Here is a 24,276-nt window from a genome sequence, read left to right on the forward strand (position 1 = left end):
AATTGGGGAAGAAATCGGGTAAAAATGGGGAAAAAATGGGGGAAAAATCGGGGAAAAAATTGGGGGGAAATTGGGGGAAAAATCAGGGGGAAAAAATCAGGGCAAAAATCAGGGGAAAATCGGGGGAAAATCGGGAAAAAAATTGAGAAAAAATTTGGGAAAAATTGGAGAAAAAATAGGGAAAAATCGGGGGAAAATTTGGGGAAAAATCGGGAAAAAATCAGGAAAAAATGCAGGGAAAATTGGGGGAAATCGGAAAAAAAATTGAGAAAAAATTGTGGAATAATTGGGGAAAAATCAGGGGAAAATTGGGGGAAAATCAGGGAAAAATTGGGAAAAAAATTGGGGGAAAAATTTGGGGAACAATCGGGGAAAAATTGGGGAAAAATCGGGGAAAAATAGGGGGAAAATCGGGGGAAAAAATCGAGGAAAAATTGGGAAAAAATCTGGGGAAAAATCGGGAAAAATTGGGAAAAAATCGGGGAAAAAATTGGGAAAAAATCGGGGAAAAATCGGGAAAAAATTGGGGGAAAATTGGGGGAAAAATCAGGAAAAAATTGGGGGGGGTCAGGGAGGGGTCAGGGAGGGGTCAGGGGGGGTCAGGGAGGGGTCAGGAGGGGGTCAGGAGGGGTCAGGGGGGGTCAGGGAGGGGTCAGGAGGGGGTCAGGAGGGGTCAGGAGGGGTCAGGAGGGGTCAGGGGGGTCAGGGGGGGTCAGGGAGGGTCAGGGAGGGTCAGGGAGGGGTCAGGAGGGTCAGGAGGGGTCAGGAGGGGTCAGGAGGGTGTCAGGGGGTCAGGAGGGGGTCAGGAGGGGTCAGGGAGGGGTCAGGGAGGGTCAGGGAGGGGGTCAGGGAGGGTCAGGGAGGGTCAGGGAGGGGTCAGGGAGGGTCAGGGAGGGGTCAGGGGGGTCAGGAGGGGTCAGGGAGGGGTCAGGGAGGGGTCAGGGTGGGGTCAGGGAGGGGTCAGGGAGGGGTCAGGGAGGGTCAGGGAGGGGTCAGGGAGGGGTCAGGGAGGGGTCAGAGGGGTCAGGGAGGGGTCAGGGAGGGGTCAGGGAGGGGTCAGGGAGGGTCAGGGAGGGGTCAGGGAGGGGTCAGGGAGGGTCAGAGGGGTCAGGGAGGGGGTCAGGGAGGGGTCAGGGAGGGGTCAGGGAGGGTCAGGGAGGGGTCAGAGGGGGAGGGGAAGGGTCCAGGAGGGGTCAGGGGGGGTCAGGGAGGGGGTCAGGGAGGGTCAGGGGGGGTCAGGAGGGGTCAGGGAGGGGTCAGGGAGGGGTCAGGGAGGGGTCAGGGAGGGTCAGGAAAGGTCAGGGAGGGGTCAGGGAGGGGTCAGGGTGGGGTCAGGGAGGGTCAGGGAGGGGTCAGGGAGGGGTCAGGGAGGGGGTCTGGGAGGGTCAGGAAAGGTCAGGGAGGGGGTCAGGGAGGGGGTCAGGGGGGGTCAGGGAGGGGTCAGGGAGGGGTCAGAGGGGTCAGGGAGGGGGTCAGGGGGGGTCAGGGAGGGTCAGGGGAGGGGTCAGGGAGGGGGTCAGGGGGGTCAGGGGGAGGGGGTCAGGGAGGGGTCAGGGGGAGGGGGGTCAGGGAGGGGTCAGGAGGGGTCAGGGAGGGGTCAGGGAGGGGTCAGGGAGGGTCAGGGAGGGGTCAGGGAGGGTCAGGAGGGGTCAGGTGGGGTCAGAGGGGGAGGGGAAGGGTCCAGGAGGGGTCACTGGGGGCTACAGGGATTCCTCAGGGTCCCACAAAATTCCCAAAATTCTGATCAGATCCTAAAGGGATTCACCAGGATCCTACAAAATTCCTGGAATTATCAATGGATCCTACAAGGATTCCCCAGGATCCCACAAAATTCCCCAAATGATCCCAAGTTTCCAAGGGGCTTCACCAGGATCCCACAAAATTCCCAGAATTATCAATGGATCCTACCAGGATCCCAAAATGATCCCAGGTTTCCAAGGGGCTTCACCAGGATCCTACAAGATTCCAGAAATTATCAATGGATCCTAAAAGGATTCACCAGGATCCTACAAAAATCCCGGAATTATCAACGGATCCTACAAGGATTCACCGGGATTCCACAAAATTCCCAAAATTCTGATCAGATCCTACAAGGATTCCCCAGGATCCTACAAAAATTCCTGGAATTATCAACGGATCCCAAAGGGATTTACCAGGATCCCACAAAATTCCCAAAATTCTCACCATGATCCTAAAAGGATTCCCCCGGATCCTACAAAATTCCCGGAATTTTCATTGGATGCTACAAGGATTTGTCAAGATCCTAAAAGATTCCCAAAATTCTCCTCAGGATCCTACAAAATTCCCAAAATTATCAATGGATCCTACAAGGATTCATCGTTATCCCACAAAATTCCCCAAATGATCCCAAGTCTCCAAGGGGCTTCACCAGGATCCTACAAAATTCCTGGAATTATCAATGGATCCTACAAGGATTCACCGGGATCCTATAAAATTCCCAAAATTCTGATCAGATCCCAAAAGGAGCCACCAGGATCCTACAAAATTCCCGGAATTTTCATTGGATCCTACAAGGATTCACCAGGATCCCACAAAATTCCCAAAATTCTCCTCAGATCCCACAAAATTCCCAAAACGATCCCAGGTTTCCAAGGGGCCTCACTGGGATCCTACAAAATTCCCAAAATTATCAATGGATCCCAAAAGGATTTGTCATGATCCCACAAAATTCCCAAAATTCTGATCAGATCCCAAAAGGATCCAGCAAATTCCCCAAATGATCCCAGGTTTCCAAGGGGCTTCACCGGGATCCCACAAAATTCCCGAAGTTCTCACCATGATCCTAAAAGGATTCACCAGGATCCTACAAAATTCCCAAAATTCTGATCAGATCCCAAAAGGATCCAGCAAATTCCCAAAATGATCCCAGGTTTCCAAGAGGCCTCACCGGGATCCCACAAAATTCCTGAATTTCTGATCAGATCCTAACAGGAACCACCAGGATCCTAAAAAATTCCTGGAATTATCACCAGGATCCTACAAAATTCCCAAAATTCTCACCAGATCCTACAAAATTCCCAAGATTATCACCAGGATCCTACAAGGATTGACCAAGATCCTAAAAAATTCCTGGAATTATCAATGGATGCTACAAGGATTCACCAGGATCCTACAAAATTCCTGAACTTATCATCAGATCCTACAAAATTCCCAAAATTCTCACTGGATCCTAAAATGATTCACCGGGATTCCACAAAATTCCCAAAATTCTGATCAGATCCCAAAAGGATTCCCCAGGATCCCACAAAATTCCCCAAGTGATCCCAGGTTTCCAAGGGGCCTCACCAGGATCCTACAAAATTCCCAAATTTTCAACCAGATCCTACAAAATTCCCAAAATTATCACCGTGATCCTAAAGGGATTCATTGAAATCCTACAAAATTCTGATCAGATCCCAAAAGGATTCACCAGGATCCCACAAAATTCCCGGAATTTTCATTGGATGCTACAAGGATTTGTCAAGATCCTAAAACATTCCCAAAATTCTCCTCAGATCCTACAAAATTCCTGGAATTATCAACAGATCCCAGAAGGATTCACCAGGATCCCACAAAATTCCCACAAATTCTCACCAGGATCCCACAAAATTCCCAGAATTCTGATCAGATCCCAAAAGGATTCACCACGATCCCACAAAATTCCTGGAATTTTCATTGGATGCTACAAGAATTGCTCAGGGTCCTACAAAAATTCCCAGAAGTTTCCAAGGGGCTTCACCAGGATCCCACAAAATTCCCAAATTCTGATCAGATCCCCAAAGGATTCACCAGGATGCTACAAAATTCCTGGAATTCTCACCAGATCCTAAAAGGATTTTTCAGGATCCTAAAAAAATTCCCAAAAATATCCTCAGATCCTACAAGGATTCACCAGGATCCTACAAAATTCCCAACATTTTCACCAGATCCTAAAAGGATCCATCGTTATCCCACAAAATTCCCAGATTGATCCCAGGTTTCCAAGGGGCTTCACCGGGATCCTACAAAATTCCCAAATTTTCAACCAGATCCTACAAAATTCCCAAAATTCTCCTCACATCCTAAAAGGATTCCCCAGGATCCTACAAAATGCCTGGAATTATCAATGGATCCTACAAAGATTTGCCAGGATCCTACAAAATTCCCAAAATTATCACCATGATCCTAAAAGGATTCACCGGGATCCTACAAAATTCCCAGAATTTTCATTGGATCCTACAAGGATTCACCGGGATTCTACAAAATTCCCAAAATTCTGATCAGATCCCAAAAGGATCCACCAGGATCCCACAAAATTCCCCAAATGATCCCAGGTTTCCAAGGGGCCTCACCAGGATCCTACAAAATTCCCAAAATTCTCACCGTGATCCTAAAGGGATTCATTGAAATCCTACAAAATTCTGATCAGATCCCAAAGGGATTCACCAGGATCCTACAAAATTCCCGGAATCATCACCAGGATCCTACAAAATTCCCAGAATTTTCATTGGATGCTACAAGGATTTGTCAAGATCCTAAAAAATTCCCAAATTTCTCCTCAGATCCTACAAAATTCCTGGAATTATCAATGGATCCTACAAGGATTCCCCAGGATCCTACAAAATTCCCAAAATTCTGATCTGATCCTAAAAGGATTCACCAGGATCCTACAAAATTCCCGGAATTGTCAATGGATCCTACAAGGATTCACCAAGATCCCACAAAATTCCCAAAATTCTCCTCAGATCCCACAAAATTCCAAAAACGATCCCAAGTTTCCACGTGGTTTCACCGGGATCCTACAAAACTCCCAGAATTATCAATGGATCCTAAAAGGATTCACCAGGATCCTACAAAATTCCCAAAATTATCACCAGGATCCTAAAAGGATTCACCAGGATCCCACAAAATTCCCCAAAATGATCCCAGGGTTCCAAGGGGCCTCACTGGGATCCTACAAAATTCCCAAAATTCTGATCTGATCCTAAAAGGGATTCACCAGGATCCTACAGAATTCCCGGAATTTTCATTGGATCCTACAAGGATCCATGGTTATCCCACAAAATTCCCCAAATCATCCCAAGTCTCCAAGGGGCTTCTCCAGGATCCTACAAAATTCCCGGAATTATCAATGGATCCTAAAAGGATTCACCTGGATCCTACAAAATTCCTGAACTTATCATCAGATCCTACAAAATTCCCAAAATTCTCACCGGATGCTAAAAGGATTCACCAGGATCCCACAAAATTCCCAAAATTCTGATCAGATCCTAAAAGGATTCACCAGGATCCCACAAAATTCCCCAAATGATCCCGGGTTTCCAAGGGGCCTCATCAGGATCCTATAAAATTCCCAAAATTATCAATGGATCCTACAAGGATTCACGAAATCCTAAAAAATTCCCAAAAATATCCTCAAATCCTACAAGGATTCACCGGGATCCTACAAAATTCCCAGAATTTTCATTGGATGCTACAAGGATTTGTCAAGATCCTAAAACATTCCCAAAATTCTCACCAAAATCCTACAAAATTCCCAACATTTTCACCAGATCCCAAAGGGATTCACCAGGATCCTACAGAATTCCCGGAATTTTCATGGGATCCTACAAGAATTGCTCAGGGTCCTACAAAAATTCCAAAAATGATCCCAGGTTTCCAAATGGCTTCACCGGGATCCCACAAAATTCCCAAATTTCTGATCAGATCCCAAAGGGAATCTTCAGGATCCTACAAAATTCCTGGAATTATCACCAGGATCCTAAAAGGATTCATTGGGATCCCACAAAATTCCCAAAATTCTGATCAGATTCCAAAAGGATCCTAAAAAATTCCCAAAATTATCAATGGATCCTAAAAGGATTCACCGGGATCCCACAAAATTCCCAAATTTCCTCCCCCAAGCCCAAACTCTTCTGGAATTGCAGGAGAAATCCCAAAATTTCCTTTGCACGGCTGAAAAAAACGCGGAAACTTTGGGGGAAACGGTGGAAAATCCATGGAACCTTCTGGAAACCATGGAAAACCTTCTGAGAACCCCATAGGACCTTCTGGAAACTCTTGAAGAACCCATGGAACCTTCTGGAAACCATGGAAAACCCTTGGACAACCCCATAAAACCTCCTGAGAACCCTTGGAGACCCCTTGGAGACCCCATAGGACCTTCTGGAAACCCTTTAAGGACTCCATAAAACCTTCTGGGAACCTTCTGAGAACCCTTGGAGAACCCATGGAACCTTCTGGAAACCATGGGAAACGCTTGAGGAACTCCACAGAACCTTCTGGGAACCTTCTGAGGCCCCTTGGAGAACCCATAGGACCTTCTGGAAACCATGGGAAAGCCCAGGGGAACTCCATAGAAGCTTCTGGGAACTTTGTGAGAACCCTTGGAGAACCCATAGGACCTTCTGGAAACCATGGAGAACCCTTGGGCAACCACTATAAACCTTCTGGGAACCCTTGGACACCCCTTGGAGAACCTATAGGACCTTCTAGAAACCATGGAAAACCCTTTGAGGACTCCATAGGACCTTCTGGAAACCATAGAGAACCCTTGGAGAACCAACAGAACCTTCTGGAAACCCTTGGAGAACCCATGGAACCTTCTGGGAACTCATGGAGAACCCTTGGAGAACCCATAGAACCTTCTGAAGATCATGGAGAACCCTTGGACAACTCCATGAAACCTCCTGAGAACCCTTGGAGAACCCTTGGAGAACCCATAGAACCTTCTGGAAACCATGGGAAACACTTGGACAACCACTAAAAACCTTCTGGGAACCTTCTGAGCACTCTTGGAGAACCCATAGGACCTTCTGGGAATCACAGAGAACCCTTGAGGACCTCCATAGAAGCTTCTGGAAACCCTTGAAGAACCCATAGAACCTTCTGGAAACCATGGGAAACCTTCTGAGAACCCCATAGAACCTTCTAGAAACCTTCTGAGAACCCTTGGAGAACCCATAGAACCTTCTGGAAACCATGGGAAACCCTTGGACAACCACTAAAAACCTTCTGAGAACCCTAGAAGAACCCATAGGACCTTCTGGAAACCATGGCAAACCTTTGAAGAACCCCATAGAACCTTCTGGAAACCAGGGAGAACACTTGGAGAACTCCATAGGACCTTCAGAGAATCCTTGGAGAACCTATAGAACCTTCTGGAAACCATGGGAAATGCTTGAGGAACTCCATAGAACCTTCTCAGAATCTTCTGAGATCCCTTGGAGAACCCATAGAACCTTCTAGGAACCTTCTGGGAACCTTCTAGGAACCCTTGGAGAAGCCATAGAACCTTCTGGAAACCATGGAGAACTCTTGGAGAACCCTTGGAGAACCCATGGAACCTTCTGGAAACCATGGGAAACCCTTGAGGAACTCCATAAAACCTCCTGGGAACCTTCTGAGACCCCTTGGAGAACCCACAGAACCTTCTAGAAACCACAGAAAACCCTTGAGAAACTCCATAAAACCTTCTGGGAACCCTTGGAGAACCCTTGGAGAACCCATAGGACCTTCTGGAAACCATGGGAAACACTTGAGAAACTCCATAGAACCTTCTGGAGATCATGGAGAACCCGTGGAGAACCTCCTAAAACCTTCTGGAAACCATGGAGAACCCTTTGAGGACTCCATAAAACCATCTGGGAACCTTCTGAGACCCCTTGGAGAACCCATAGAACCTTCTGGGAACCATGGGAAACGCTTGAGGAACTCCATAGAACCTTCTGGAAACCATGGAGAACCCCTTGAGGACTCCATAAAACCTTCTAGGAACTTTCTGAGAACCCTTGGAGAACCCATAGAACCTTCTAGAGACCATGGAGAACCCTTGAAGAACCCCATAGAACCTTCTGGGAACCTTCTGGAAACCACTGAAAACCCTTGGACAACCCCATAAAACCTTCTGAGAATCCTTGGAGACCCCTTGGAGACCCCATAGGACCTTCTGGAAAAACCCCAAACCGCATGGAATTGGGTGGGACCGGTGGTGGTCCTCCATAGCGGTGTAGCCGATCTTCTCGAAGCTGAGCAGGCTGAAGATGCTGTTGTAGAGCTGCATCTCCTGGGAACCATGGAGAGCCCTTGGACAACCACTAAAAACCTTCTGGGAACCTTCTGGGAACCCTTGGAGAACCCATGGAACCTTCTGGAAAGCATGGGAAAGCCCTGGGGAACTCCATAGAACCTTCTGGAAACCATGGAGAACCCTTGAGGAACTCCATAGAACCTTCTGGGAACTTTGTGAGAACCCTTGGAGAACCCATAGAATCTTCTGGAAACCTTCTGGAAACCATGAAAAGCCCTTGGAGACCCCATAGGACCTTCTGGAAACCATGGGAAACCATTTAGGAACCCCATAGAACCTTCTGGAGATCATGGAAAACCCTTTGAGGACTCCATAGAACCTTCTGGGAACTTTGTGAGAACCCTTGGAGAACCCATAGGACCTTCTGGGAACCTTCAGAGAACCCCATAGAACCTTCTGGAAACCACAGAAAACCCTTGCACAACTCCATAAAACCTCCTGAGAACCCTTGGAGAACCCTTGAAGAACCCATAGAACCTTCTGGAAACCATGGGAAACCCTTGGCCAACCGCATAAAACCTCCTGAGAACCCTTGGAGACCCCTTGGAGAACCCATAGGACCTTCTAAAAACCACAGAAAACCTTTGAGAAACTCCATAAAACCTTCTGGGAACCTTCTGAGAACCCTTGGAGAACCCCATGGGACCTTCTGAAAACCATGGAGAACGCTTGAGGAACTCCATAGAACCTTCTAGAAACCTTCTGAGAACCCTTGGAGAACCCATAGAACCTTCTAGAAACCATGGAGAACCCTTTGAGAACTCCATAGAACCTTCTGGAAACCATAGAGAACCCTTGAGGAACTCCATGAAACCTCCTGAGAACCCTTGGAGAACCCTTGGAGACCCCATAGAACCTTCTGGAAACCATGGAGAATCCTTGGCTAACTCATAGGACCTTCTGGGAACCTTATGAGATCCCTGGGAGAACCCATAGGACCTTCTAAGAACCTTCTAGGAACCATGGAGAACCCTTTGAGGACTCCATAAAACCTTCTGGTAACCCTTGAGGAACTCCATAGAACCTTCTGGGAACTTTGTGAGAACCCTTGGAGAACCCACAGAACCTTCTGGAAACCATGGAAAACCCTTGAGGAACTCCATAAAACCTTCTAGGAACCTTCTGAGAACCCTTGGAGAACCCACAGAACCTTCTGGAAACCTTCTAGGAACCATGGAGAACCCTTTGAGGACACCATAAAACCATCTGGGAACCTTCTGAGACCCCTTGGAGACCCCATAGGACCTTCTAGAAAGCCCCAAAAAATTGAGACCTCCTGGGACCGGTGGTGGTCCTCCATACTGGTGTAGCTGATCTTCTCGAAGCTGAGCAGGCTGAAGATGCTGTTGTGGAGCTGCATCTCCGGGGAACCATGGAGAACCCTTGGACAACCACTAAAAACCTTCTGGGAACCTTCTGGGAACCCTTGGAGAACCCATAGAACCTTCTGGAAACCATGGGAAACACTTGGACAACTCCATAAAACCTCCTGGGAACCTTCTGAGACCCCTTGGAGAACCCATAGGACCTTCTGGAAACCATGAGGAACCCTTGGAGAACCCATAGAACCTTCTAGGAACCTTCTGGAAACCACGCAAAACCCTTGGACAACTCCATAAAACCTTCTGGGAACCTTCTGAGACCCCTTGGAGACCCCATAGGACCTTCTAGAAAGCCCCAAAAAATTGAGACCTCCTAGGACCGGTGGTGGTCCTCCATAGCGGTGTAGCCGATCTTCTCGAAGCTGAGCAGGCTGAAGATGCTGTTGTAGAGCTGCATCTCCTGGGAACCATGGAGAGCCCTTGAGGGACTCCATAAAACCTTCTGGGAACCATGGAGAGCCCTTGGACAACCACTAAAAACCTTCTGGGAACCTTCTGAGAACCCTTGGAGAACCCTTGGAGAACCCATAGAACCTTCTGGGAACTTTGTGAGAACCCTTGGAGAACCCATAGGACCTTCTGGAAACCATGGAGAACCCTTTGAGGACTCCATAGAACCTTCTGGAAACCATGGAGAACCCTTGAGGAACTCCATAAAACCTCCTGAGAACCCTTGGAGACCCCTTGGAGAACCCATAGGACCTTCTGGGAACCATGGGAAACACTTGAGGAACTCCATAGAACCTTCTGGAGATCATGGGAAACCCTTTGAAGACTCCATAAAACCTTCTGGGAACCTTCTGAGACCCCTTGAAGACCCCATAGAACCTTCTGGAAACCTTCTGGGAACCCTTGGAGAACCCATAGGACCTTCTGGAAACCTTCTGGGAACCCTTGGAGAACCCACAGAACCTTCTGGAAACCACGGAAAACCCTTGGACAACTGCTAAAAACCTTCTGGGAACCTTCTGAGACCCCTTGGAGACCCCATAGAACCTTCTAGAAAGCCCCAAAGAGTTGGGACCTCTTTGGAATGGTGGTGGTCCTCCATACCGGTGTAGCCGATCTTCTCGAAGCTGAGCAGGCTGAAGATGCTGTTGTAGAGCTGCATCTCCTTCTTGCGCGTTTGGTCCATCTCGTCCAGGATGTCCATGAGCTCGTTGCCCGTCTTGGTGGGGTGGGAGCACTCGGCCTCGTGCACCGAGAGCTCGTGGAAGGGGCCCTGCCAGGGACACCCGATGCGTTTGTACTTGCACTGGGTCACCCTGGAGAAAGGAGAATTGGGGACATCTTGGGGACAATTCCAGGTTTGGGGACAATTCCAGGTTTGGGGACAATTCTATGGATGGGGACAATTGTGGAGGTTTTGGAGAAATTGAGGAGAAAAATGGGCCAAAAGTCCCAGAAATTGGTAAAAATCCAAACCAGGATTGTTCCAAAGCTCTCAGATGTTCTCGTGTTTCTTCTGGTGGTGGACCAAGGAAGATCTGGAGAACTTTGAGGTGTCCCACCACCCCGGAACCACCAAAAATAACCCCAAAAGCACCAAAAATTCCATAAAAATCCAAAAAAATTCCCCAAAAAATTCCCAAAAGTCCTAAAAAGTCCCCAATATCCTTCTGGTGGTGCTCCAAGGAACATCTCGAGAACTTTGAGGTGTCCCACCACCCAAAACCACCCCAAACCACCATGGAACCACCCCAAACAACCAGGAATCCACCAAAACCCCTTAGAAACCCCATAAAATCCTTCACCTCTCCTCACACTTATTCTGCTGTGGGTCCAATGAAGATCTCGAGATGTTCCTGGTGTCCCACCACCCAAAACCACCCCAAACCACCACGGAACCACCCAAAAACCACCCCAGAACCTCACAAAATTCCCCAAAATCTCCAAAACTCCTTCTCCCATCATCCCACACCTGCTTCTGATGGTTCTCCAAAGATCTCGAGATGTTCCTGGTGTCCCACCACCCAAAACCACCCCAAACCACCATGGAACCACCAAAAACCACCTGGACTCCACCAAACAACACCTGGAGACTCCATAACACCTCCAAAAAACCCCAAAAAATTTTCTCCCAGACCTGTCCTGGCACTCGTCCTTCTGGTGGAGCTCCAAAGATCTCAAGAACTTTGAGGTGTCCCACCACCATGAAACCACCCCAAACCACCTTGAATAGACCCAAAACCACCTCAGAACCACCAAAAATCCCTTAAAAACCCCATAAAATCTTTCAGCTCTCCTCACACTTATTCTGCTGCGGATCCAATGAAGATCTCGAGATGTTCCTGGTGTCCCACCACCCAAAAACCACCAAAAACCACCTTGAATAGACCCAAAACCACCCCAGAACCCTAAAACATCCTTAGAAAACCCCAAAACTTCTTCTCCTGTTAAGCCACACCTCCTTCTCATGGTGCTCCAAAGATCTCGAGATGTTCCTGGTGTCCCACCACCCAAAACCAACAAAAATCACCTCCAAACCACCCCAAACCACCTGGACTCCACCAAACAACACCTGGAGACTCCATAACATCCTTCACTTCTCCTCACACTGCTTCTGCTGTGGATCCAATGAAGATCTCGAGATGTTCCTGGTGTCCCACCACCCAAAACCACCCCAAACCACCACGGAACCTCCAAAAACCACCTGGACTCCACCAAACAACACCTGGAGACTCCATAACACCTCCTAAAAACTTCAAAAAAAATTCCCAAAATTCCCAAATCCCAGACCTGTCCTGGCACTCGTCCTTCTGCTGGAGCTCCAAAGATCTCAAGAACTTGGAGGTGTCCCACCGCCCCAAAACCACCAAAAATGACCCCAAAACCACCAAAAATCCCTTAAAAACCCCATAAAATCTTTCAAGTCTCCTCACACTCCTTGTGCTGTGGATCCAATGAAGATCTCGAGATGTTCCTGGTGTCCCACCACCCAAAAACCACCAAAACCGCCTTGAAACCACCCAAAACCACTCCAGAACCCTAAAACATCCTTAGAAAACCCCAAAACTTCTTCTCCTGTCAAGCCATACCTGCTTCTGATGGTGCTCCAAACATCTCGAGATGTTCCTGGTGTCCCACCACCCAAAACCACCCCAAACCAGCTCCAAACCACCCCAAACCACCTGGACTCCACCAAACAACACCTGGAGACTCCATAAAATCTTTCACCTCTCCTCAGACTTGTTCTGCTGTGGATCCAATGAAGATCTCGAGATGTTCCTGGTGTCCCACCACCCAAACCCACCCCAAACCATCTCCAAACCACCCCAAACCACCTGGACTCCACCAAACAACACCCGGAGACTCCATAACACCTCCAAAAAACCCCAAAAAAATTTCTTCAAGACCTGTCCTGGCACTCGTCCTTCTGGTGGCGCTCGAGCAGTGACCGGGGGAACTGGCGGGCGCAGAAGCCGCACTCGGCCGGCAGCTCGCTGACCGCCTTCTCCACGGCCACATCCCACCAGCACCAAACCGGCCCCAAAATCCCCAAAAATCCCCCAAAAAATCGGAGAATTCAGAGCCAGGACCATTCTCATCCATCGGCCACCCTGATGGTCCTACTGGGGGTGATCCAGTGAAGATCTCCAGAACTTTGAGGTGTCCCACCACCCAAAAACCACCAAAAACCACCCTGGAACCACCAAAAATCCTTAAGAAACCCCATAAAATCTTTCAGCTTTCCTGACACTGGTTCTGCTGTGGATCCAGTGAAGATCTCGAGATGTTCCTGGTGTCCCACCACCCAAAAACCACCAAAACCGCCTTGAAACCACCCAAAACCACTCCAGAACCCTAAAACATCCTTAGAAAACTCCAAAACTTCTTCTCCCATCATCCCTCACCTCCTTCTGGTGGAGCTCCAAAGATCTTGAGATGTTCCTGGTGTCCCACCACCCAAAACCACCCCAAACCATCTCCAAACCACCCCAAACCACCTGGACTCCACCAAACAACACCTGGAGACTCCATAACATCCTTCACCCATCTTGACACTGGTTCTGCTGTAGATCCAATGAAGATCTCGAGATGTTCCTGGTGTCCCACCACCCAAAACCACCCCAAACCACCACAGAACCACCCCAAACCACCTGGACTCCACCAAACAACACCTGGAGACTCCATAACACCTCCAAAAACCCAAATCCCAAATTCTCCCGGACCTGTCCTGGCACTCGTCCTTCTGGTGGCGCTCGAGCAGTGACCGGGGGAACTGGCGGGCGCAGAAGCCGCACTCGGCCGGCAGCTCGCTGACCGCCTTCTCCACGGCCACATCCCACCAGCACCAAACCGGCCCCAAAATCCCCAAAAATCCCCCAAAAAATTGGAGAATTCCCAGCCAGGACCATTCCCATCCATCGGTCACCTTGATGGTCCTACTGGGGGTGATCCAATGAAGATCTCGAGAACTTTGAGGTGTCCCACCAGCCAAAAACCACCAAAAACCACCCTGGAACCACCCCAGAACCACCAAAAACCCCTTAGAAACCCCATAGAATCCTTCACCCATCCTGACACTGGTTCTGCTGTGGATCCAGTGAAGATCTCGAGAACTTTGAGGTGTCCCACCACCCCAAACCACCAAAACCACCTTGAATAGACCCAAAACCACCCCAGAACCCTAAAACATCATTAGAAAACCCCATAAAATCCTTCACCTCTCCTCACACTCCTTGTGCTGTAGATCCAATGAAGATCTTGAGATGTTCCTGGTGTCCCACCACCCCAAAACCACCCCAAACCACCACGGAACCACCCCAAACCACCTGGACTCCACCAAACAACACCTGGAGAATCCATAAAATCTTTCACCTCTCCTCAGACTTGTTCTGCTATGGATCCAATGAAGATCTCAAGAACTTTGAGGTGTCCCACCACCCAAAACCACCCCAAACCACCACGGAACCTCCAAAAACCACCTGGACTCCACCAAACAACACCTGCAGACTCCATAACATCCTTCACCTCTCCTCACACTCCTTCTGCTGTGGATCCAATGAAGATCTCGAGATGTTCCTGGTGTCCCACCACCCAAAACTACCCCAAACCATCTCCAAACCACCCCAAACCACCTGGACTCCACCAAACAACACCTGGAGACTCCATAAAATCCTTCACCCATCCTGACACTGGTTCTGCTGTGGATCCAATGAAGATCTCGAGATGTTCCTGGTGTCCCACCACCCAAAACCACCCCAAACCACCACGGAACCACCCCAAACCACCTGGACTCCACCAAACAACACCTGGAGACTCCATAAAACCTCCAAAAAACCCCAAAAAATTTTCTCCCAGACCTGTCCTGGCACTCGTCCTTCTGGTGGCGCTCGAGGAGCGAGCGGGGGAACTGGCGGGCGCAGAAGCCGCACTCGGCCGGCAGCTCGCTGACCGCCTTCTCCACGGCCAGGTTGCGGCAGCAGAGGCTCTTGGAGATCTCGCAGCGGCAGTTGGGACACGTGGCCTGCTCCTCCTTCAGCCGAGAGTCGGCCAGCAGGTGGATGAAGCAGCCGGCGCACATCAGGTGCCCGTTGGTGCACTGAGGAACGACAAAAAAATGGGAATTTTTTAGCATTTTAATTGGAATTTTTATTTATTTTTAAATTTTGGTTTTCCATTAAATTTTGAATTTTTTTAATGGTTTTAATTTGAATTTTTTGGGATTTTTTTTTGGATTTTTTTTCATTTAATTTCGAATTTTTACACCATTTTAATTGAATTTTTTCCATATTTTTAATTGGATTTTTTCCATTTAATTTCGAATTTTTATGCCATTTTAATTCCATTTTTTCCCATTTTTTATTGGATTTTTCCCACTGAATTTCTCATTTTTCCGCCATTTTAATTGAATTTTTTCCATATTTTTAATTGGATTTTTTCCATTTAATTTCGAATTTTTATGCCATTTTAATTCCATTTTTTCCCATTTTTTATTGGATTTTTCCCACTGAATTTCTCATTTTTCCGCCATTTTAATTGCAATTTTTTCCCACTTTTTATTCTTATTTTTTCATTTAATTTCAAATATTTTAAATGTTTTTAATTCCAAATTTTCCCACTTTTTATTCGTATTTTTCCATTTAATTTCAAATTTTTTAACTATTTTTAATTTCAATTTTTCCATACAATTTCTCATTTTTCACCTTTTTAACTCCATTTTCCCCCCATTTTTATTGGCATTTTTCCATTTAATTTCTCATTTTTCCGCCATTTTAATTCCATTTTTTCCAATTAATTTCTCATTTTTCTGCCATTTTAATTTCAAATTTTTCCCAATTTTCATTTTTATTTTTCCATTTAATTTCGAATTTTTTAAACATTTTTAATTCAATTTTTTCCCATTTTTTAATGGATTTTTTCCATGTAATTTCTCATTTTTCCGCCTTTTTAATTCCAATTTTTTTCCATTTTTTATTCTTATTTTTCTGTTTAATTTCGAATTTTTACGCATTTTTAATTCAATTTTTTCCATATTTTTAATTGGATTTTTTCCATGTAATTTCTCATTTTTACGCCATTTTAATTGCAATTTTTTCCCATTTTTTATTCTTATTTTCCATTTTATTTCTCATTTTTCCCCATTTTTTATTCCAATTTTTTCCCCATTTTTTATTTTTATTTTTCCATTTAATTTCCCATTTTTCCACCTTTTTAATTCCAATTTTTTCCCATTTTTTATTGGTATTTTTCCACCTTTTTAATTGCAATTTTTTCCCATTTTTTATTCTTATTTTCCATTTTATTTCTCATTTTTCCCCATTTTTTATTCTTATTTTTCCATTTAATTTCTCATTTTTCCACCTTTTTAATTGCAATTTTTATCCATTTTTTATTCTTATTTTTCCATTTAATTTCGAATTTTTTAATGGTTTTAATTGCAATTTTTTGGATTTTTTTGGGGTTTTTTTTCATTGAATTTCGAATTTTTACACCATTTTAATTGAATTTTTTCCATATTTTTAATTGGATTTTTTCCATTTAATTTCGAATTTTTTACGCCATTTTAATTGCAATTTTTCTCATTTTTTATTCTTCTTTTTCCATTAAATTTCGAATTTTTTAAACATTTTTAATTCAAATTTTTCTCATTTTTTATTCTTATTTTTTCACCTTTTTAATCCAATTTTTCCACCTTTTTAATTGCAGTTTTTCTCATATTTTATTCTTATTTTTCCACCTTTTCATTTCAATTTCTTCCCATTTTTATTGGTATTTTTCCAATAATTTCTCATTTTTCACCTTTTTAATTCCAATTTTTTCCCATTTTTTATTGGATTTTTTCAATTTAATTTCGAATTTTTTACGCCATTTTAATTCCAATTTTTATCCATTTTTTATTTTTATTTTTCCATTTAATTTCTCATTTTTCCGCCATTTTAATTCCAATTTTTATCCATTTTTATTCTTATTTTTTCACCTTTTAATTCCAATTTTTTCCCATTTTTTATTGGTATTTTTCCATTTAATTTCTCATTTTTTCGCCATTTTAATTCAAATTTTTCCTATTTTTTATTCCTATTTTTTCACGTATTTAATCATATTTTTTCCCATTTTTTATTGGTGTTTTTCTATCTAATTTCTTATTTTTTCAACATTTTTAATTTCAATTTTTTCATTTAATTTCTCATTTTTCACCATTTTAATTCCAATTTTTTCCCATTTTTATTGGTATTTTTCCACTCAATTTCTCATTTTTCCACCTTTTTAATTCAATTTTTTTCCATTTTTTATTTTTATTTTTCCATTTAATTTCTCATTTTTCCACCTTTTTAATTCCAATTTTTTCCCATTTTTTATTGGATTTTTTCCATTTAATCTCGAATTTTTCCACCTTCTTAATTGCATTTTTTATCTATTTTTAAATTTTGTTTTTCCATTAAATTTTGAACTTTTTAAATGGTTTTAATTTGAATTTTTTTCCAATTTTTTGTTGGATTTTTTCCATTTAATTTCCAATTTTTTACGCATTTTTAATTCAATTTTTCCTATTTTTTATTGGTATTTTTCCACCTTTTTAATTCCATGTTTTCCCATTTTTAATTGGATTTCTTCCAATTAATTTCTCATTTTTCCGCCATTTTAATTGCAATTTTTCCCCTTTTTATTCTTATTTTTTCACCTTTTTAATTCCAATTTTTCCCATTTTTATTCTTCTTTTTCCATTTAATTTCTCACTTTCTAAACATTTTTAATTTCATATTTTCCCCTTTTTTATTTTTATTTTTCTGTTGAATTTTGAATTTTTTAAACATTTTTAATTCCAATTTTTTCTCATTTTTTATTCTTATTTTTCTATTTAATTTCGAATTTTTTAAATGGTTTTAATTTGAATTTTTTTTCAATTTTTGTTGGATTTTTTCCATTTAATTTCGAATTTTTAAACATTTTTAATTCAAATTTTTCCTATTTTTTATTCTTATTTTTTCACCTTTTTAATCCAATTTTTCCACCTTTTTAATTGCAATTTTTCTCATATTTTATTCTTATTTTTCCACCTTTTCATTTCAATTTTTTCCCATTTTTTATTGGTATTTTTCCATTGAATTTCTCATTTTCCACCTTTTTAATTCCAATTTTTTCCCATTTTTTATTCTTATTTTTCCATTCAATTTCTCATTTTTCCGCCATTTTAATTCCAATTTTTTCCTATTTTTAATCCTTACTTTTCCATTTAATTTAAAATATTTTAAACATTTTTAATTGCAATTTTCCACATTTTTATTGGAATTTTTCCAATTAATTTCTCATTTTTCCACCTTTTTAATTGCAATTTTTATCCATTTTTTGTTCTTATTTTTCCATTTAATTTCTCATTTTTCCGCCATTTTAATTGCATTTTTTTCCCATTTTTTATTCTTATTTTTCCATTTAATTTCGAATTTTTTAAAATGGTTTTAATTGCAATTTTTTTCCATTTTTTGTTGGATTTTTTCCATTTAATTTCGAATTTTTTACGCCATTTTAATTCAATTTTTTCCATATTTTTAATTGGATTTTTTCAATTTAATTTCGAATTTTTATGCCATTTTAATTGCAATTTTTCCCATTTTTTATTGGTATTTTTCCAATAATTTGTCATTTTTTTCACCCTTTTAATTCCAATTTTTCCCCATTTTTTGTTCTTATTTTTCCAATTAATTTCTCATTTTTCCACTCTTTTATTTCTAATTTTTCTCAATTTTTTATTCTTATTTTTCCATATAATTTCTCATTTTTACGCCATTTTAATTCCATTTTTTTCCATTTTTTGGTGGATTTTTTCCATTTAATTTCTCATTTTTCCGCCATTTTAATTCCAATTTTTTCCCATTTTTAATTTTTCTTTTTCCATTTAATTTCGAATTTTTAAACATTTTTAATTCAATTTTTTCCATATTTTTAATTGGATTTTTTCCATGTAATTTCTCATTTTTACGCCATTTTAATTGCAATTTTTTCCCATTTTTTATTCTTATTTTCCATTTTATTTGTCATTTTTCCCCATTTTTTATTCTTATTTTCCCATTCAGTTTCCCATTTTTCCACCTTTTTAATTGAATTTTTTTCCCATTTTTAAATTTTGTTTTTTCATTAAATTTGGAGTTTTTTAAATGGTTTTAATTGCAATTTTTTTGGATTTTTTTTGGATTTTTTTTCCATTTAATTTTGAATTTTTACGCATTTTTAATTGAATTTTTTCCATATTTTTAATTGGATTTTTTCCATGTAATTTCTCATTTTTCCGCCATTTTAATTCCATTTTTTCCCCATTTTTAATTGAAATTTTTCCCACTAAATTTCTCATTTTCCAATTTTTTAAATCATAATTTTTTCCTATTTTTATACTTATTTTTCCATATAATTTCTCATTTTTACGCCATTTTAATTGAAGTTTTTCCCATTTTTTGGTGGATTTTTTCCATTTAATTTCTCATTTTTCTGCCATTTTAATTCCAATTTTTTCCCATTTTTAATTTTTCTTTTTCCATTTAATTTCGAATTTTTAAACATTTTTAATTCAATTTTTTCCCATTTTTTATTGGTATTTTTCCATCTAATTTCGAATTTTTCCACCTTTTTAATTCCAATTTTTTCCCATTTTTAATCCTTATTTTTCCCTTTAATTTCGAATTTTTTAAACATTTTTTATTTCAATATTCCCCATTTTTATTGGAATTTTTCCAATTAATTTCTCATTTTTCCACCTTTTTAATTCCAATTTTTATCCATTTTTTATTCTTATTTTTCCAATTAATTTCTCATTTTTACGCCATTTTAATTCAATTTTTTTCCCATTTTTTATTCTTATTTTTCCATTTAATTTCTCATTTTTCTACCTTTTTAATTCCAATTTTTTCCCATTTTTTATTGGATTTTTTCCACTCAATTTCTCATTTTTCCACCTTTTTAATTGCAATTTTTATCCATTTTTTATTCTTATTTTTCCATTTAATTTCGAATTTTTTAAATGGTTTCAATTTGAATTTTTTGGGATTTTTTGTTGGATTTTTTTCCATTTAATTTCGAATTTTTCCGCCATTTTAATTGAATTTTTTCCATATTTTTAATTGGATTTTTTCCATGTAATTTCGAATTTTTACGCCATTTTAATTGCATTTTTTCCCATTTTTTATTGGATTTTTCCCACTGAATTTCTCATTTTTCCGCCATTTTAATTGCAATTTTTTCCCACTTTTTATTCTTATTTTTTCATTTAATTTCAAATATTTTAAATGTTTTTAATTCCAAATTTTCCCATTTTTTATTTGTATTTTTCCATTTAATTTCAAATTTTTAAACTATTTTTAATTTCAATTTTTCCATACAATTTCTCATTTTTCACCTTTTTAACTCCATTTTCCCCCCATTTTTATTGGCATTTTTCCATTTAATTTCTCATTTTTCCGCCATTTTAATTCCATTTTTTCCCGTTTTTAATTGGATTTTTTCCATTTAATTTCGAATTTTTTACGCCATTTTAATTCCAATTTTTTCCCATTTTTAATTTTTCTTTTTCCATTTAATTTCGAATTTTTTAACATTTTTAATTCAATTTTTTTCCATTTTTTATTAAATTTTTTTCCACTCAATTTCTCATTTTTCCACCTTTTTAATTCCAATTTTCCACATTTTTGATTGAAATTTTTCCCATTTTTAATTCCAATTTTTTCCCATTTTTAATTGGCATTTTTCCAATAATTTCTCATTTTTTCACCTTTTTAACCCCATTTTCATTGGTATTTTCCATTGAATTTCTCATTTTCCACCTTTTTAATTGATTTTTTCCCATTTTTTATTCTTATTTTTCTGTTAAATTTCGAATTTTTTAAGCATTTTTAATTCAATTTTTCCCATTTTTTGTTGGATTTTTTCCACTCAATTTCTCATTTTTCCACCTTTTTAATTGCAATTTTTTCCCATTTTTAGTTTTGTTTTTCTGCTGAATTTTGAATTTTTAAAATGGTTTTAATTTGAATTTTTTGGGATTTTTTTTGGATTTTTTTTCATTTAATTTCGAATTTTTACGCCATTTTAATTCCAATTTTCCACCTTTTTAATTGAAATTTTTCCCATTTTTATTCTTATTTTTTCACCTTTTTAATTCCATTTTTTCCTATTTTTTATTCTTATTTTTCCACTTAATTTCGAATTTTTTAAACATTTTTAATTGTAATTTTTTCCATATTTTTGGTGATATTTTTCCATGTAATTTCTCATTTTTTCACCTTTTTAATTCCAATTTTTTCCCATTTTTTATTCTTATTTTTCCATATAATTTCTCATTTTTCACCTTTTAAATTCCAATTTTTTTCCATTTTTTATTCTTATTTTTCTGTTAAATTTCCAATTTTTAAAATGTATTTAATTTGATTTTTTTCCCATTTTTTGTCGGTTTTTTTCCATTTAATTTCAAATTTTTTACGCATTTTTAATTCAATTTTTCCTATTTTTATTCCTATTTTTCCACCTTTTTAATTCCATTTTCCCCCATTTTTTATTCTTATTTTTCCCTTTAATTTCGAATTTTTAAATGAATTTAATTTCCAATTTTTCCCATTTTTATTGGTATTTTTCCATCTAATTTCTCATTTTTTCACCATTTTAATTACAATTTTTCCCATTTTTATTCTTACTTTTCCACCTTTTTAATTCCAATTTTTTCCCATTTTTTATTGGTATTTTCCCATTCACTTTCCCATTTTCCCACCTTTTTAATTCCAATTTTTTCCAATTTTTTATTGGATTTTTTCCATTTAATTTCGAATTTTTACACATTTTTAATTCAATTTTTTCTCATTTTTAATTGAAATTTTTCCATTTAACTTCTCATTTTTCTGCCATTTTAATTCCAATTTTTTCCCATTTTTTATTCTTATTTTCCATTTAATTTCAAATTTTTCCACCTTTTAAATCTCAATTTTTCCCATTTTTATTTTTATTTTTCCATCCTTTTAATTCCATTTTTCTCATTTTTTATTCTTATTTTTTCACCTTTTAATTCCATTTTTTCCCATTTTTTATTGGTATTTTTCCATTCAATTTCTCATTTTTCCACCTTTTTAATTGCACTTTTTACCAATTTTTATTGGAATTTTTCCACTCAATTTCGAGTTTTTAAAGCATTTTTAATTCTATTTTTTCCCCATTTTTTATTGAATTTTTTCCATGTAATCTCTCATTTTTCTGCCATTTTAATTGCAATTTTTCCCATTTTTATTGGTATTTTCCCATTCAGTTTCCCATTTTTCCACCTTCTTAATTGCAATTTTTATCTATTTTTAAATTTTGTTTTTCTGGTGAATTTTGGGTTTTTTAAATGGTTTTAATTTGAATTTTTTTGGATTTTTTGTTGGTTTTTTTCCATTTAATTTTGAATTTTTTACGCCATTTTAATTCCAATTTTTTCCCATTTTTTATTGGTATTTTTCCAATAATTTGTCATTTTTTTCACCTTTTTAATCTAATTTTTTCCATTTTTTATTCTTATTTTTCCACCTTTTAATTCCAATTTTTTCCCATTTTTAATTGGATTTCTTCCAATTAATTTCTCATTTTTCCGCCATTTTAATTGCAATTTTTCCCCTTTTTATTCTTATTTTTTCACCTTTTTAATTCCAATTTTTCCCATTTTTATTCTTCTTTTTCCATTTAATTTCTCACTTTCTAAACATTTTTAATTTCATATTTTCCCCTTTTTTATTTTTATTTTTCTGTTGAATTTTGAATTTTTTAAACATTTTTAATTCCAATTTTTTCTCATTTTTTATTCTTATTTTTCTATTTAATTTCGAATTTTTAAATGGTTTTAATTTGAATTTTTTTCCATTTTTTTTTATTTTTTCCATTTAATTTCGAATTTTTTACGCCATTTTAATTTCAATTTTTCTCATTTTTTATTCTTATTTTTCCAATTAATTTCTCATTTTTCCACCTTTTTAATTGCAATTTTTCCACATTTTTGATTGAAATTTTCCCCATTTTTATTCTTATTTTTCCACCTTTTTAATTGCATTTTTTTCCCATTTTTTATTGGTATTTTCCCATTCACTTTCCCATTTTTCCACCTTTTTAATTCCAATTTTTTTCCATTTTTTATTGGATTTTTTCCATTTAATTTCGAATTTTTACACATTTTTAATTCAATTTTTCCCATTTTTAATTGAAATTTTTCCCACTAAATTTCTCATTTTCCAATTTTTTAAATCATAATTTTTTCCTATTTTTATACTTATTTTTCCATTTAATTTCTCATTTTTCCACCTTTTTAATTCCATTTTTTCCCATTTTTTATTCTTATTTTTCCATTTTATTTCTCATTTTTCCACCCTTTTAATTTCAATTTTTCCCATTTTTTATTGAATTTTTTCCATGTAATTTCTCATTTTTCCATCCTTTTAATTTCAATTTTTCCCCATTTTTTGTTCTTATTTTTCCAATTAATTTCTCATTTTTTCACCCTTCTAATTCCACTTTATTCCCATTTTTTATTCCTATTTTCCATTTAATCTCGAATTTTTCCACCTTCTTAATTGCAATTTTTATCTATTTTTAAATTTTGTTTTTCTGGTGAATTTTGAATTTTTTAAATGGTTTTAATTTGAATTTTTTTCCAATTTTTTGTTGGATTTTTTCCATTTAATTTTGAATTTTTACGCCATTTTAATTGAATTTTTTCCATATTTTTAATTGGATTTTTTCCAATTAATTTGTCTTTTTTCCACCTTTTTAATCTCATTTTTTTCCATTTTTTATTCTTATTTTTTCACCTTTTTAATTCCATTTTTTCCCATTTTTAATTGGATTTTTTCCATTTAATTTCCCATTTTTCCACCTTTTTAATTGCAATTTTTATTTATTTTTAAATTTTATTTTTCCATTAAATTTCGAATTTTTTAAATGGTTTTAATTTGATTTTTTTTGGATTTTTTTTGGATTTTTTTTCATTTAATTTCAAATTTTTACGCCATTTTAATTCAATTTTTTCCCATTTTTTATTGGATTTTTTCCACTCAATTTCTCATTTTTCCACCTTTTTAATTGCAATTTTTTCCCATTTTTAGTTTTTTTTTCTGCTGAATTTTGAATTTTTAAAATGTTTTTAATTGCAATTTTTTCCATATTTTTTGTTGATTTTTTTCATTTAATTTTGAGTTTTTACGCCATTTTAATTCCAATTTTCCACCTTTTTAATTGAAAATTTTCCCATTTTTATTCTTATTTTTCCACCTTTTTAATTCCAATTTTTCCCCATTTTTTATTGGTATTTTCCCATTCACTTTCCCATTTTTCCACCTTTTTAATTCCAATTTTTTTCCATTTTTTATTGGATTTTTTCCATTT

General features: G+C 38.4%; 1 protein-coding gene across 1 annotated transcript in view; it reads right to left on the reverse strand.

Moving 5' to 3' along the window:
- ZFTRAF1 (zinc finger TRAF-type containing 1) overlaps positions 1 to 24,276 on the reverse strand; it is a 44,409-nt gene that overhangs the window by 5,963 nt on the left and 14,170 nt on the right. The window contains exons 2-3 of the mRNA XM_054653763.2: positions 14,757 to 14,995; positions 10,504 to 10,715 (exon numbers count right to left, since the gene is read on the reverse strand). Coding sequence (XP_054509738.1) covers positions 10,504 to 10,715; positions 14,757 to 14,995 — 451 coding nt within the window. The remainder of the gene's footprint in view (positions 1 to 10,503; positions 10,716 to 14,756; positions 14,996 to 24,276) is intronic.

Source organism: Agelaius phoeniceus, chromosome 1, assembly GCF_051311805.1.
Source record: "Agelaius phoeniceus isolate bAgePho1 chromosome 1, bAgePho1.hap1, whole genome shotgun sequence".
Taxonomy (NCBI): domain Eukaryota; kingdom Metazoa; phylum Chordata; class Aves; order Passeriformes; family Icteridae; genus Agelaius; species Agelaius phoeniceus.